Source organism: Ambystoma mexicanum, chromosome 5q (assembly GCF_040938575.1).
Source record: "Ambystoma mexicanum isolate Mex_15411 chromosome 5q, UKY_AmexF1_1, whole genome shotgun sequence".
Lineage (NCBI taxonomy): Eukaryota > Metazoa > Chordata > Amphibia > Caudata > Ambystomatidae > Ambystoma > Ambystoma mexicanum.
Window position 1 is genome coordinate 1,189,938,946 of NC_090933.1, and position 16,557 is coordinate 1,189,955,502.

At 44.0% G+C, this 16,557-nt stretch overlaps 1 protein-coding gene across 2 annotated transcripts in view; it reads right to left on the minus strand.

Annotated features, from left to right (window-relative positions):
• The window catches only part of TRAPPC9 (trafficking protein particle complex subunit 9), a 3,490,818-nt gene that overhangs the window by 995,088 nt on the left and 2,479,173 nt on the right, over positions 1-16,557 (minus strand). For both annotated transcript variants that reach the window (XM_069621680.1, XM_069621681.1), the window contains exon 21: positions 9,662-9,752. In XM_069621680.1, coding sequence (XP_069477781.1) covers positions 9,662-9,752 — 91 coding nt within the window. The remainder of the gene's footprint in view (positions 1-9,661; positions 9,753-16,557) is intronic.

Genomic DNA, 16,557 nt, shown 5'->3' on the forward strand with positions numbered 1-16,557 from the left:
CATTCGGATTTATATGTGCAAGTCACCAACAGTGCACAGAAGCATTTTGCAACTTATTTTCATGATCGTATGGCCCACAATGTATGCCACAACAAAAGTATTTTCATGCTGGCTGGGCCCATATATGTCCATGCAGGCTGCACCAATACGTGCCAGTATTATGATATAAGACCATATTCCTGTTGGCTTTGCCAGTAAAAAGTTCCATGCTGCATTTAGAAAATATATCCAGACTAGCTGCACTAATGTAGGCCAATCTAGCAACATAATAACACACATGTTTAGTTTACCCTTGATGCCCAGTAAAACATGACATGCACAGTAAATAAATGTAACCACACTGGCTGCAACAATGTTAGCCAATCTAGCCATGTATATAATACATATCAGGTTTGCTTTACAACATATAGTCTTTCCTTTAGATGAAGCCACACACACATATAGACATTCTGTCTGTTTCCCTTACCAGCAGCACCGGTCCAGAATACGCCCTGGCGCCATCAGGACAGGCTCCCACCATATCTCTCTGGGGCCTTGCAACATCAACGGGAAGAGCTTCCTGGTTCCTGCACATGCGCTCCCTGCACTCCCCCCCCCCCCCAGTCACGCTGAATGTGCAGGAAGGACCAGGAGCACCCCCTTCATGCATTCAGAGCTGCATTACCCCGGGCTGCATCCCGCCAGCTTTCCCAATGGGCCATGCAAGGGTGAAGAAGCAACACGTCCCTGCCTTGCATGGCCCATTGGACATGTGATCTGGGCTACATGAACTTAGTATTATAATGTAATCAAATAAAGAAACCAACCCATTCAAAATAGTTCGCTGGCTGCCAGCCGGCTATCCATATAAAAAAAAAACAGATTCAAATGCCAGCAGGGAAGCACAAACCAAGTGTCTTTCTCGAATTATTCTCCTTTTTTTGGGATGCCGGCTTTGCGCAGCACATACCTAGCTTCAAAAAGGGGAGGAGGTATGACTCTGAGGGTGTTTTCAATGCAGGGGTGGCGGGCAGACAGGTGGAGACGGCTTGGAGGTCCTCTAAAGCACAAGAGGGGGTGCAGGGCACAGTGTACAAAAGCTGGAATTGGGAAGCAGCATGCAAGTAACCAAATGAAATCGAGAGAGAGAAACGAGGACTGGATGCCCAAGCGGCCTGCAATCTTGTTTCAGCGGTGAGAAGCAGAGAAAGCATTGCAGACAAGCAACTTCTTAGCATTGGAGAAGTCCAAAAATAAAAATCATATTGCTACATCCAACTATCAACGCTGGTTAATCTAGTTGTATGTTTTTAGTCACAAGTGTCGGCACTCAGGGTTCTTATATCCATAATATCATGCACCCGTGCCTTATATCCATAATATCATGCACCCGTGCCGCTACGTGTCTACCAGTGTTTCTGGACAGTCCTAAAAAGCGGGCCAATTCCAAGACAGCTTTTTTTGCGCAAAAAAAAGGTATTAAGATATCTTAGATGGAAATTCTCTAAGTCTTCTTTCACAACTTTAATCTCTGTTGCCATGGGCAACCGTCTTTACCTGTTTCCGCACCACTCCTGTACATTGAATTAAAGACACTTGGGAGATATTCGGCCAGACAGCCTCATTTTCTTTTTTTTAGAGATGGCATCGGATCAGAGTATATATTATTAAAAAATAACTCTATGGAGAATGGCTTATAACTGTACATAAAATGTAAACCCAATACATTTTTTCATATTCGTGCACGGTTATATTATCCGTGACAGGAAAAGAATGTTGCAAGCATTGCTGGCCACTGGATATGACTTCCTCTGATAGGAACCGGGAGAATATTGCAGAAATTGACACGTCTGTTGGTAACGGTTTTATCTCTATTTTTCCCCACAGTGCTCTACTAATTGGCCTGTAATTGATGGCCTCCAAGATGTATTCAATAACAGAAACAATATCACTCTAAGAACACATAACAAACGAGATGGTCCCAACATCCCTTACAAAACCATTTAGGGCCGCAGAAGAGTAAAGAGGCGAGTAGACGTTGCCGCCGCCTCGGGGCCTCGTGCTTGCGACAGGCCTGCAGAGGGAAATCAATGCAACCGCGCGGAGCCCAGAGAGGCCGCATTCCTTCCACCTCGTTATAGATTTCCCAACTTCCGACAGTTCGCCGCAACCTGCTCTAGTTTTTTCAAAATAACGATAGGTAAAGGAAAAGTTGGGAATTGTTTCTGCAGAACGCCACGGCAGTGCTGATCAAAGCCGTCGCGAATACACGTTCTACGCGTACACAGCCCGATTCTCACACCCTCCCGACCCACGCTTTCTGGAACAGAAGCGAATGGCTCCCGGGAAGGAGAACCACTCATCATATATTCATACATCTGCTGTGTGTGAGCCGCACACCAACTCATGTCAAGTCTGCCATTCAGAAATATAGACGGACACCTTGCCAGGGGGTGTCACTTTGCCAGAACAATAGCTTTTACTCGGGCGCCTAAGAAAAGCAATAGCTGACGCGGGCGCAAATTACGTGCAACTGGCATGTCCAAAAACAAAAAAGGAATTTAAAGCATATGATCAATATATGCATGGACTGTTTTCCAAGGCACGTGCCAGGTAAGGGGTAATGCAAATAACACCCGCAAAGTTAGAACATGGGGGGCACTGACCACCATTGCATGCATTATGCCGTACCATTAACGTATGCGTAAACGCTGTAGTGCAGAAAATGTGGGAGCAGGGCAGCAACAGTCATTTACTGTCAACAGGTATTTAGTGAAGCATCAACTGAATTCTAAAACCATCCCGAGCCTAGACATGCTGACTGTATTCAAGTGTGGGGTTGGTAGAACAGGCGCAGGTGGTTCTCTATGTGAATACCATGCACTTGGGTGTAGAGACTGCTCAATATGCAAATATGCAGGTCGCAAGGCTTGACGTCACTCTGCCATTTGGTTAGGTTAAACGTAGTCTCAAGCTACTAAAGTCCTAGTTTACAGATGTAAATGTGTGCTATGGTGAACAGCCACACCCGCAATCCCAGCTGAAAGCGTAGCTGTTTGCACCTTGACTCTGGCAAAAAGTAAGGACCAGATCTATGAAAAGTCTGTAATGGAGCCATGTTCTGAAGCTCTGGAATCCCCTTCCACTAACCTCACGCGTACCTGGCAAAACCCTTCCACTAACCTCACGCATACCTGGCAAAACCCTTCCACTAACCGCTCACGTATCTGGCAAACCCCTTCCAATAACCCGTCAGGTACCTTCCATACCGCTTCTACTAACGGCTCACGTACCTGGCACACCCCTGGCTTACCCCTTCCACTAACCACTCACGTACCTGGCACACCGCTTCACCAACCTCTCACGTACCTGGCAAATCCCTTCCACTAACTGCTCACATACCTGGCAAAACCCTTCCACTAACCTCATGCGTCCCTTGCACACCCCTTCCACTAACCGCTCACGTACCTGGCTCACCTCTTCCACTAACCACTCACGTACCTGGCACACCCCTTCCACTAAACGCTCACGTACCTGGCATACCACTTCTTCTAACCGCTCATGTACCTGACACACCCCTAGCTAATCCCTACCACTAACCGCTCACACACCTGGCAAACCCCTTTGACCAAACTCTCACATACTAGGCAAACACCTTCCTCTAAAGCTCTCACGTACCTGCCAAACTCCTTCCTCTAACCGCTCATGTACCTGGAAAATCCCTTCCATTAACCGCTGACATACCTGGCAAACCCCTTCGACCAAACTCTCACATACTAGGCAAACTCCTTCCACTAACGGCTCACATACCTGGTAAACCCCTTCCACCCACCTCTCACGTGCCGGGGAAAACCCCTTCCATTAACTTTTTCTCTCATCATCCCTCTTAGCCAAACCTTTTTTCCTGGACCACCCAGCCCCCTTTTCTTTCCCCCTGGACCGTTTTCAAGCATCCCAATCAACTCTAATTGCTACGACATAGCCATCTTTACTTTCCTAGACCTATGGGACCCACTGAAAATTAACCATGGGACAGGGCTGACAAATTATACTATGTATCACTACACAAGAGGCACAAATGCACTCTTATGGGGACAATAGTCCCAATGTAGTTTAGTTGAACATAGACTTGGTTGCCTCACCATTAGTGAGGATAATAATTTACATCCATCACTGTGTGGTTTAAATTTAAATACAGTTCAGCTTCAATACACATTTAACTATTGCTATTCCATAACGTAATCACTGTCAGCATTGAAATGTTGATAACAACATTTATTACCGTTCACATAAGATTTTGAATGTCCATACCCCCCAATTGGTCCATCCAATTGGAGTCAAGGACAGTAGGGTAATCATACATAACCAAGAGAATAGTCTTTGCTACCAACCACATACAATGTTATGTAATGTGTGCCCCCATATCCAAAAGTCTAAAGTAGAATTAATGCTGTTTCTGGTGCTTGTAACGTTGCCATGGTTGCCGTGCGCGCCATGGCCGCGTCCTCCATCTTGGTGTGAGCCTCGGGCGTAATGTTGCCTAGGCAACCTTCCCTAAATCTAAACCGGCCGAGCCAAAAGCCGGTTCAGAAAAGGGAGGGGGGAAGGAACATATTTAGCAAACAATACTAAGCTGAAGAGCAAGACTGGGGGCACAACCACGGCCGAGAAATCGCTGTGGTGTGCCCCCAAATCTAATGCTCTTACGCAGAATTAATGCTGTTTCCGGGGATGATTGTCTAATGTCCAGCAGGCTGGAGGGAAGACCTAAGTGTTCACTCCGCATCACCCTGCAGGGTGTTCTAGACCACCCAAAGTGTTACATTGGTGCTGCCAAAGGGACCTCATGATCAGAGAAATAAACCTCACTAATGCCAAATACAGTTCATTATAACCACAGTACACAGATAGATACAGTAGGGACCTAAAATGCATCACAGTCGAATGTTGTTTAAACAGAAGGTAAATCACAATGCATAAAGTTTAAACGGAACACATCAAGTCGAAATCAGTATTCATTCCCCTAAAATGCATCACAATTGAATGCAGTTTAAACAAAAGGTGAATCACAATGTCTAAAGCTAGAAGCTAAAAGGATTGTATGATCTAATGTGGAAAATTCATGTGTGAGCATCTAGACACATTGGAGTCTACACAGACACTGATTAAATTGTTGTTGTGAATATACTTTATCCCAAATGAAGGAATTTGAGATAACACTGTATGTGGTTGGTAGCAAAGACTCTTTTCTTGGTTATGTATGATTACCCTACTGTCCTTAACTCCAATTGGATGGACCAATTGGGGGGTATGGACATTCAAAATCTTATGTGATCGATAATATATTTTGTTTTCAACATTTCAATGCTGTTAGTGATTTGTTACGGAATAGCAATAGTTAAATGTGTATTGAAGCTGAACTGTGTTTATATTGCAACCACACAATGATTGATGTAAATTATTATCCTCACTAATGGTGAGGCAACCGATTCTTTGTTCAACTAAACTACATTGGGACTATTGTCCCCCTAAGAGTGCATTTGGGCCTACTGTGTAGTGATACATGGTTCTGTTTTTGTTTTGTTATTTTTCCCAAGTGGCCTTGTGATTAATGCCCATCTGCACCTGAAGCGGATTTCTTACACTGTACACATGTTTAATGTCATGTGAGCATCTTGAATATCTAGAGTGATATACAAGTCCCTCATTTTGAGACCAGACAAGTTAGTGCACCTCTACACCTCTCCCCTACTGACAAATTATACTCCCATTTAACTCCCTTTTAATTTCACGGACAGATTTGTAAAATCACATAAGGATTCAACGATCTGGGCCACCGTAGACTCAACCCCTCACCTCTGCCAACCAGACTCTGAAATTACTATACTGTTAAAACACGAAACTTTAAAATCCAAACAAACTTTGTTGTTCCTGGTGTCATGCCACCGAGTTGTTGAATGATTCAAAATCCAGATGAGTTTATTACAACAATAAAATAACTTACTACATTAGGTATTTAATGAAGGATCATTTCAGTGATAAACATGAATGAAATGTACCATCGTACACAAAGTGTGCATCAGTAGCCAGTGAACTGTTATAATCGATACATAGCTATACTCCCAATCCTCTAAACACTGGCCAGTGGGACCTTGTGCAATGTAGATAAGTGTGTAATCTGGGTACACTGCAGAGAATGGCAGTGTTTAATCAAGGGGGTAGACGTTTTCTTTATCTGATGCTCCTCTGACTTCCTCCTTCATCCTGATTGGCCGTATGTGAGCTTCTTTACACCAATGAGGGACCAGCAGGATTTTGCCAGCCCTCCACCTAAGGCCTACAACGAATGCCCTGTCTAACCCTGTTCATCATGGTACACCAGCCCCTTGCCACCCGTGAGTTTACCTCCTCCTATTACAGTCTGGCAATACCCCAGTTGCCATCAGGCTTAGTAATCGTAGCCACTTTTCTTTTGCAGCCACCTGCCCTCTTCCCCCTTTCCCATATATGCCCTCCCATCCCTCCTTTCTTTGTTTGATCACTAGCACTTACTCCTGTCATTTGTCCCTATAGCTCTGATAGCAGCTTGTCTGTCCCCCACCCCTTCCCTCCTTGTCTTCTCCTCCCACTCCCCTCCTGGACTATTCTATATTTTTGTCTGACCTATTATGATACTTGCTTGTTTGTTCTTCTCCTCCTACCTCTCTCCTCCCCTGCCCTCCTCTGGTTATTCATGCACTACATCAATTGTCAGGCATAGTAATGTTACTGCTGGTTTGTCTCACTCCTCCCTCACCCTTTTCTCCCTAATTGTTCCTTGAACTTGCACTATCGGCAATGTCGGCAGGCTGATTATGATAGTTATTTTTCACATTCTAATTGTTTCAAGGACTTGTACGAATGTAATTGTTTCCTCCCATGTTCCCTCCCTCCTTGACAGGCTATGAAACACATTGTGTATAGGCGCTAATGCATATGGTCTTTCCCATTCTGTAATGGCTTGGCAGGCTGAAAAACGGTGGTCTGGAGGGTTGCCCAGAGCTGTGCCCATGGTTAGGATTTATTCAAAACCTTTGAGCCATCAACTTTTGTTTTTGCTACAGTACATCTATAGGTCATTAACAGAGCACCTCTTGTGCGATATATACAGTGCGCTGAAAAGAAACGATAACTAAGCAGCTCCTAACACAATAGAAAGAACAGCTTCCTTCAGAAACATTCTCAGAATAAGCATTCCATTCAGAACCTCATGTCCCACACTGAAAAAGGGCTAAGCAAATTCAGCACCATTTTGTTCTCAATGCATCGAATATGTGTGTAAAAAAGTGAAAAGCCAAGCTTTATTTATGCCATAAAGAGATAAACGAATAACAAGTTGGTGCCTTAATTAGGCTATCAGCTAACAGAATAATGTTTTTGCAAGATTTCACAAATGGTGACCATGGTGATCACTCCCCACCGGCCAACTGAAGTAATTGAAAAACTTAAAAATAGCAGAAAAGTTGCTCCCTGTTTTCATTTTAATTGCATATATTTCATTTTGCCAGTGGATGCGGCCTCTTTGGTCACAGATGTTCCTGTCAGTACATTTTAGGTTGTCATTTAAATAAGGTAACTAGACTAAAAGATTGCATGTTGGTTGATTGTTATAGATATTAAACTGCTGAATGCTCAATATTCATATTTAGTCAAATAAGATCATGTGTGTGAATTATAAGCAATGATTACCATATAGTAAGGATATTCAACCAGTTAGAAGACTAAAAATGTTGTGTGTTCATAAATTCAATGTAAACATGTCATAATAGGTACAACTATTAATATGGTCTCATAATACAATTAAAGGGATCTGTCAAACTTTACAAACTACTCGGCCTTCACCATTGTGATTAATTCACCCGAACTCTCAACGACACTATAGGACTATTAGCCTTGATCATCCTACAACTCTTATACCCAATACTGGTCAGAAACTCAAACCACCAACACTGACATTAGCAATTGGTCTAAACAAGAATTGGTGAGGACACACAGGCTATGTCCTTTCATTGTGGTCTTGGCCTCTGCAAGCTCATCCATAACACCCCTAGGCACGCAGCATCGATTGCCGATTCGCTCTTGGGACACCTAACTGGTTGAGTAGAGCTCCTGAATGTTGCACGTCTGAGAGGTTTTGCATAGCCACACAATGTATTCAACACCCGAATCCCTGTATAACTTACCATGGGTCCTGCCCCTCTACCCTGACTCATGTTCTGTGTTCAGGTACCAACCGCACTCCGCATACATCTCTCAGCAAAGCGATTAGATCTGGCTTTCAGCAGAAGACTTTTCCCTCTTCCTCAATTCCTTCCAGTCTATGGCCGGGGCAAGAGACCAGCAATATGTTGTACATGCCCTTGACAAATGAGAATAACAGTATATATATATATGCCACTCCTGCCCCAGTAAAGAAAGTATAGATTTGTCTCCTCCTGGCATGACTTTATTAACTTGAATTCAGCCCTGGGTAAATTTGCCTCGTATGAGTGCACATAGACTTTAAATGATATTGACTCATCTGGTCTCAATCCTAACCCAGGGTTCATCTGTATTCTTATAGCTTATATACATGTATATTTTAGGTAGTAGGGATACTTTTCCCCCTTTTCTTGCTATGCGAATAAAAGAATTACCACTTCAATCTGAGTGTACTGTAGTCTTTGAATTGCAGGCAATGTGGACACTGGAGAATGTCACTGTGCAGCGTTCCCTTTGAAGATACATCAAAAAGTACTAATGTTATGATGAATTTAAAGATGCATGAAAAGCCCTGTTGACCTGAATTGTGAGAGTAGAAGAGGCCATTTCAGCTGTGCAAACCATACACGACACGGCGCCAGCCACTAGCCCCGATAACCCCCAGCGCAGCGCTACTGAGGAAGGCACTGTCACTGTAGGTATGCAAGTTAGCTGGAAAGCGAGCATTTTACTTCATTTGAAATGGTCTTTGTCACATAGGGCTCTGTTATTTTATGCGTGGCTTTATCAACCAAGAGCTTCTTGGGATGGATACATGCTGAAAGGATCGAATTCGATTCTATGGACACATTTCAGCTAGAAGGGTGTTTCCACGCGTTTTTAAACCCACCATATCATCGATGGAGTCTTGCTAAACATGCCCAATGCTCCAATCACAAGGATATCAGACTGCACCGCAATGTCAACCCCCAAGGAGGGTGAGACTCTTCTATGGTCGTCTGCTTTCTTGAGAGTGGTCTGTCTTTCATTGATAAAGTCATGCAAGTCAAAGACCATCTCACATGGAGCAAAAATGCACACTTTTCAGCTATTGTTGCATCCCGCCAATGGGATAGCTACTGGGTGGTGCTGTGGTGTGTGGCTTGCTAGAGGAAATTACCTATTCTACTATATAGATAAATACATAAATACATACATACGCACAACGTGACAGTGAACACACAAGTGTTAACTGCGCAAGCCTGACATTTATTTAGGTGACATGCTGTGTATATTTAAACATATGAGTTCAATGTGCCACTGAGTTGGACTTGCTCTGCTGGGTTCATCGGTTACTTGGCTTAATGAGGCTACTTCTGAAATCCCTGAGCACATGTGGTGGAGCCTCAGACCAGACACGGCATGCACAGTGTGGCAGATCGTCAATGTTCAGTGTACTCACCCCACTGGAGCGGAGCCAGCTGGAGATGTTCAAGGATCAGCTGATTAAGAACCCCCTCCACGCTCGCTTCACCTTCACGCTTCAGAGACGGGTAGACATATGTTAAGGCAAAATGGTATGTACTCATGTGAGGCGCAAAGCGATCAGCGCAGCGCGAGGAATGCTTAGAAAAGAAACAAGGTTTGACATATGGACACTGACAATTAATCTCGCCTAGGCTTCCAAAAACTATTAGTTTCCTATAGATCAGGAAGTAGGCGGTCACAAAGGAATCACAATGTTTCTTTCTGCTCAATAATTCATTACCCACCTTGGTTTCCGTATTGTGGAGGTAGGATACCGGAAGTCAGAGACCTTCATTGGTCGCTCTGCGCCATGACTGGGACTCTTATGAATGAAATTGAGCAGATCTTTCGCACATGTGCACCTACTCGAAAGATGATGACATGCTACCTAATGTAATACCGGCTTCCATTTCTACTGCCATGACGTCATTGACTCCGTACACATGGGTAAGTTTGGGAGCAGACTTCCAAACAAGGAAATAAATTACAGATTTCGAATCATGTGATTTTATTACTCCCAGTCCCACTAAGGCCTAAAACGTGTGGGCCGTGATTCATAATTTATTTATTGGCATTTACTATTGTGCGTTCTTTAATCATAAAGTGTTGAAAGACGAGGGCTATCACACGATGCCCTTCCAGAATAACATCCCTCATGTGAAAAAAAGGAACATTCTTGGCTTTGTTTAAACAGTGCTCCATATCTGAATAAAATGTCTGTGACTTTTAAAGAATCATTGTTTATCCTGATATTTTTGTTTCGGGAAATCGAAGATGGAAAACCTATGTAGAGGCATCAATGTACAACTAACCTGAAAAGCAATGTATCCCCCACAACTGTTGTTCATAATGAGTTTTTTTGTGAAGCAGGTTTCATCAACCAACATGCACCTAAAGTGACAATGAAACAGCCGACGCCCCTTCAAGTAAGCATGGCTCATGCTTTGCTTGGTTCATTCAGTATGTTTTACAGAGGAGACAGATCCGTGCAAGCCTAAATGCCAGTCTCGGAGCAAGCTGGTCGTGATGGGTGTTGTAAGGAGAACAGCAGCGGCAGGGCGAGGCGAGGTGGGGGCGAGAACAGAGCGAGCAGGAGGAGGATCAAGGCAAAGCAGCAGAAGAGGGATGAGTGAAAATAGTGGGGGGAGAACAGATACATCTGGAGGGGAGAAGTGAGCCAAGGAGGCGGGACAAAGCAGGAGGGGAAGAGTGTGGAAAAGGCATCTCAAAGCATAAAGATAGGAAGAAAGGTGTAGAGAGTAAAGGAGGAATAAGTGAACAGAGGCACCTCGAGATAGAAGTGAGGAACAATTAAGAACAAGCGAGAACAGAGAAGGATGAAAGACTAGGACAAGGCTAGAGCAACCCAGGGGAGAAAAAGAGAAGCTAAGAGGGGAGATGAGGAGGGTCAGATCGCAGGGGGCATTGAGGAGGAGGAAGTAAGTGGAATAGACCAGGAGGTTGAGGAAGCGAGTAGAGAGATCTTGCAATATGATCACCTGTCTGCTGGCAATGACAGTGGCTGAGGCGGTTGCCAGTATTGTGGAGATCATACTCAAAGCTCCCTGGACCCAGCAACATCTGTGAAATGTGATGCAGGTGTGCAACACCTGAAGCAAATCTGTGCCCCACAAGTCCAGTAGGCGGGGGAACTGAGCGTCCTAATGACAAGATCGGGAAAAAAAAAGAACTAAGTGCATGGGAGTGACATTTTACTTGAACACCAGGATGAGGCATCCAGGGCAGTCAGGGACTGTTTGCCGGATGAACTACAGCCCCCCTGCAAGCTCGAATTGCTCCCTTTTAATTTCTTTAAGACCCTCTCATTCATTTACCCAGCCCTGTCGTGACACTATCAATCCAAAAGGCATTCTCTTGCCAAATGTCTAGCCAGTGTGCCATGTCCCTCCTCCCTCACTCCATTCTCCCATGGCTTTTTATTTGTATGTATTGGGGTGCATATTTGCTTGACAAGAAACATGTGCATAGGTGCAAATCGTGGCCAGGGCAATAAAGTTAGCAGACGCCCAACAACAAAATATGCACAAAGGGAAATGAACCAAGATATTCTAGGAGTGAGGTTAAACATGTATTGGGGACAAAAACAAATAGGTGTGGGGCAGTTAAGGGATATTTACAGAGGAGGGGTTTAAGTGTAGTTAGCCTTGTAGAAAGGGTTTAAAGACATTGGAGAATGTGCCTAGATGTCGGGCGGTCTCTCAATGTGAAGGGGATGTTGGTGGGATTTTTTATTTCAGGGTGTATGGAGATTGAGAATGGTGCTAGATGAGGTGCAGTTTAGCACGTGATGGAAGCAGCAAAGTAGTCAAGCTTGCCCATGAAGAGATTTGAAGACCAGTAACAGAAATGTTTAGATGGACCCGTGAATGCTTGGGGCCGCAGTGGCACCTCCCACATGCAAGATGCCTGTTCCGATCTGAGTTGGTGCTGTCCCATCATAAAGGCTTTGCCTTGGCGAGCGGCCACTGAAAAGTACAGAAACTGTGCATCCATTCAAACAGACCTATCCCTCAATAGCTTCCCCCAAATCCAGTACACAGAACTAAATGGATGAAGGGCAATTCCTGGGGGCAGGGCGTGATCCCTATACAGATTGGAGGCCTAAACAGAGGGGTGCTACAAGCATATGGCGTTAGTTCCACTGTCGTTGCATGAGTTCAGAATAAGTCACAGTAAAGTGTTGGAGTACAACAAAGAATTGAGGAGAGCTATTAAGGAAATGTATTGCTAAAGAGGGACATAGTTAGAAAGGGGGTGTTTAGGGACACCAAGCAAGACACTAGATCACATTGAGAACCACCTCTTGCATCTCCAGCCGACTCATGGGAGTGTAGGGGCACGTAAACACCCCAGAAAAGGGGGCACTGCAAGTGACTGAAACCCACCATCTCCAACCCTCCAGAGGATTACCTGGAGCGGCCCAGAATATAGAGACCATTGAAACTCAGGAGCTTTCTTTTGCTTATTTTATTATTGGGCCTCAAAAAGAAGAACTTTCTTTTGGGACTGGTTTGCACGGGATGCAAAAGATATTACTCACAGACATTGCTGCATGGCTACCCTTCAAACGTTTCTTACTTGACCCTCAACCTGTAAATGCAAACACCAAAGAAAAACACAAGAAACCCTAAACATTGTGTCTGTGTGTATGATCCACATACTCTTGATGCCATTGTTCTGTTTTCAATGTTTATGTTTTTCTAATTCTGGTGGTGTTTTTTTCAGGGGTTGGAAGATTTTTCAAAATATGTTTATCATTGTTTTGCTTTAAAATAATAAAAATCAAACTGTTTTTTTCGAGTGTAGACAAAAATACATCTTATATTGCTGCATGTATATTATGCATAATTCTTTTGAAGCAAAACGTACAGAGTATCCTTCTGCAGCCCTTGTTATCTTGCATTGTTGGCCTTGTAAATACACATTTGTAATATACAAGGAGAATTACGTAAACAAAAATACAAATAATCATATACAGATATTAAGGACTTAAGGCAAAGTAGATGGCCCAAGATAACAACTCCAATTAAAATCGCAGTGAACTCTAAGACAGTCATGCCCCAAAGGTAAATGCAATCTGTAAGAGGAAAGGTCAGACACATGGGAACAAAGGCAGGTTTATCAGTATATTCATAATTTTCAAAGCAGCATGTGGGAAAAAGAACTGTGCAGCTTCTTAAAAAAAAACTTGAGGAATTATGCATTTTACAAACAGATGACAATAAAGCCCTTGGTAAAATATAAAGTATGCATATTTACCAAAGTGGACGGTTAAATACATTCTGGTGCCAAAAACAGAGCTGGATATTTGTTTCAATTGGAATTAGGCATTCCAAATCACAGACTTAATTCTGCTATTCTTTAACAGAACTGCACAATTCAATTTTGCTGAAAACTTTCCTTAGTCCATTCCCCAATAGAATTTGAACGGTTTAGTGTTTGATGGAGGAATGTAAAATAGAAGGTGCCATTTGATCGATTAGTACATCCGGTTCTTCTTTGGCAAGTGACTGATGTTCTTCAGCCCTGTAGATTCAGGGATCCAATAATGAACTAGAAATTGCTACTTAAAGACCCATACAATAAATAAATATTAAGGGGAACATATGACATGGTCTATTTCAGTCAGGATCATATTCACGTACGAATATGACAGAATATATCAATTCAATGGCAGTGCTGACCTTGCTTTTAATGGTCAAACTAATGCAGGAATTCAGGGTAATCAAGTTCAGCTCTGCCAAAGGGAACATAATTTCCATGGGGCAGACATCTGATTAAATCAGATTTTACTGAAATTTGAAAAGTCTCCCTATTGGCAACTACATGCACCTGAATTTTAGAGATGTTGGGGGCAAGACAGACAGGGACAGACTGTTTGGGTCAGCAGAGGCCTTCTAAAGAATAGGTAGAGCAATGGTTACTATGAAGCAAGCAAGGAAAGATGATTTCAGTAGGGACAGGATGAAAAGGAGTATACTAGAGCAGCACATATGTGATTTGATTGGATTGGGTGGGGGGCATAAGAAGACCACACAGAAAAAACAAATCAAAACAAACTTAACTGCCTCCATACACAGTATGAGCAAGTCACAGGTAGTTCAATATTTCATGACAGAGCGATTAACATGCTACAGAAACAGCCATTTTTAATTCTTAATCAAACAACTGAGCTGTTAGGGATACTGAGAATCCTTTCCGGAGGAGAATTACAGGTTTTGGAAGCATGACAGGAAAAACTGCTGTACCATCCAGTTTTGAATTTAAAACACAGCGAGTAAGTGGACCAGATCTGTCTACATGGATTTGCCCCACAGTATTGTGAGGGGTGAGAAATGTGAGGCGGACCACGTTGTAAAGTTTTCTCAACATATGCCATATTATTATATTATTAGGTTGAATGAACGCCTCACTATACATACCCAGACATAGATTTCCCTGCCTAAAATAAACTAAAGGAAACACTCTGACAAAAGATATCTGTCCTTCACACTTAAAGAAACAGCAAATAAACCAGGATATACATGGCAGTTCAAAACAATAATGATTAAGTTCATAAAGTAACCAAAGTCTCTTTTCGGAACCTCGGCAAACTCCCCTTCCCTAGGTTTTAAATGTGATTCTGCTTCACAGTCCAAAAAGAGAGCACAAGGAAATCCTGATTCACAACCAAGTTCAACTTCTCAACAGAAAGCTCCAACACATAGATTAAAGGATTCTCTTCTTCTCTGAACAGGTTCTCAGTTCCTCAATAGCTACAGTGTTTATTTTGGTCAGGATGATTTGTCATATAACTTCTCCACAACAGCCTTGATTGGCTTTTGCTCCAGTACTATTAAAGCAAACAATGGGCCTCATTTTGAGTTTTGCGTTAATTTACCAGTGATTCCGTGGTGCTGGTGGCACCGTTTCCGGCAGCCGTAACCACTGGCAAATCAATACTTGTCAGTTGCATGCATTCTGGCATACTGGAAACGGTGGCACCAGCACCACAGAATCACCAGGAAACAAGCATGAAACGGTTGCACCGCATGCAACAATGCCAGTGGCACCGTATATGGCATGCTCATGCTGGAAACAGCAGTAACAACCAGCGGGAACGAAAATAGCAGAATTGGAAAGAACGTCACCGCCGGAACAGGAAACTCAGCGGTGGCCATCTTGGAAAACACAATCCATTTAAATCAGCCACTATCACTAGCAATCCAGACCGCAGACACCAGCAGTTCAGCGGCAGCCATGGCATCTCACATTCCGGAGAGACAGCAGCGCAAGCCACGCTCCACCGAGCAGGAGCTGACAATCCTCACGGACTGCAAAGTATACCATGCAGGAGCAACTATGGACCACCGACCCACACCGAAAAATTGAAGAATGTCATCTGTGAGGAAGATGCACAAAAGGTGGCAGCTGTGGGAACAACACCCCACACAGTACGTGACTGCCACAAGCGGTGGGATGATATTATTATATGGCATTTATAACGCGCCGATACACAAGTGTTTCAAGGCACGACGAGGCAAGGGAGGGGGAACAAAGGGAGGATAGACAACGATCCTACTAGGCCAGGTGTCATTCAGATCACGCAAGTGCATGGGATCGGGGAAGGGTGGGTGCAAGGGGAAGGGGTAGAGGACAGTGCAGTACACGGCATAGAATAATAACAATAGGTAAGGTAACGACCAGCAGGTGGTAAGTGCAGACATCAGGTATCAAGTGCTGGTAGTGGCACTGTAGGGATACAGAAACAGTCCCCAAGTGCGGGGGTTGCAAAGCAGGCATTGCAGGTGTGTGCAACTGGTGGGGGAGGGACCTGGGCCCGAGAACAGAGGGTGACCAGGTAACCAGTGCAGATTCAGTTTCAGCCAGGAGGTCAGCAGGGGAGAGGAGGAGAAAAGGCAGAAGCAAAGAGAAATGATTTGTGGGTGCTTCCGGAGATGGTTCTCCTCAAGTCTCAGGGAGGCTGTTCCAGAGGGAGGCCCCAGCCGAAGAAAGATCTACCAGCCACTTGTTGTTTCGAGAAGCGACTGACCCTAAGGGAGTTGGCGGCGGAAGCGCGAAGAGCTCAAGAGGGAATATATTTAAGAATAGAGAGTTGAAGGTATTGAGGCCCCAGGCCCCAGAAGGTCTTGTGGACAATGCAGAGGGTTTTGAACTTGATCCTCGCAGCCACTGGGAGCCGGTGCAGAGATTTCAGTCCTGGAGGGATAGAATCCCTGAACTTGAGGCCAAGGACAAGTCTCGCAGTCCTGTTCTGGATGAGTTGCAGAGGGCGGCGGGTAGAAGTAGGCTGATTTAGAAAGAGGCTGT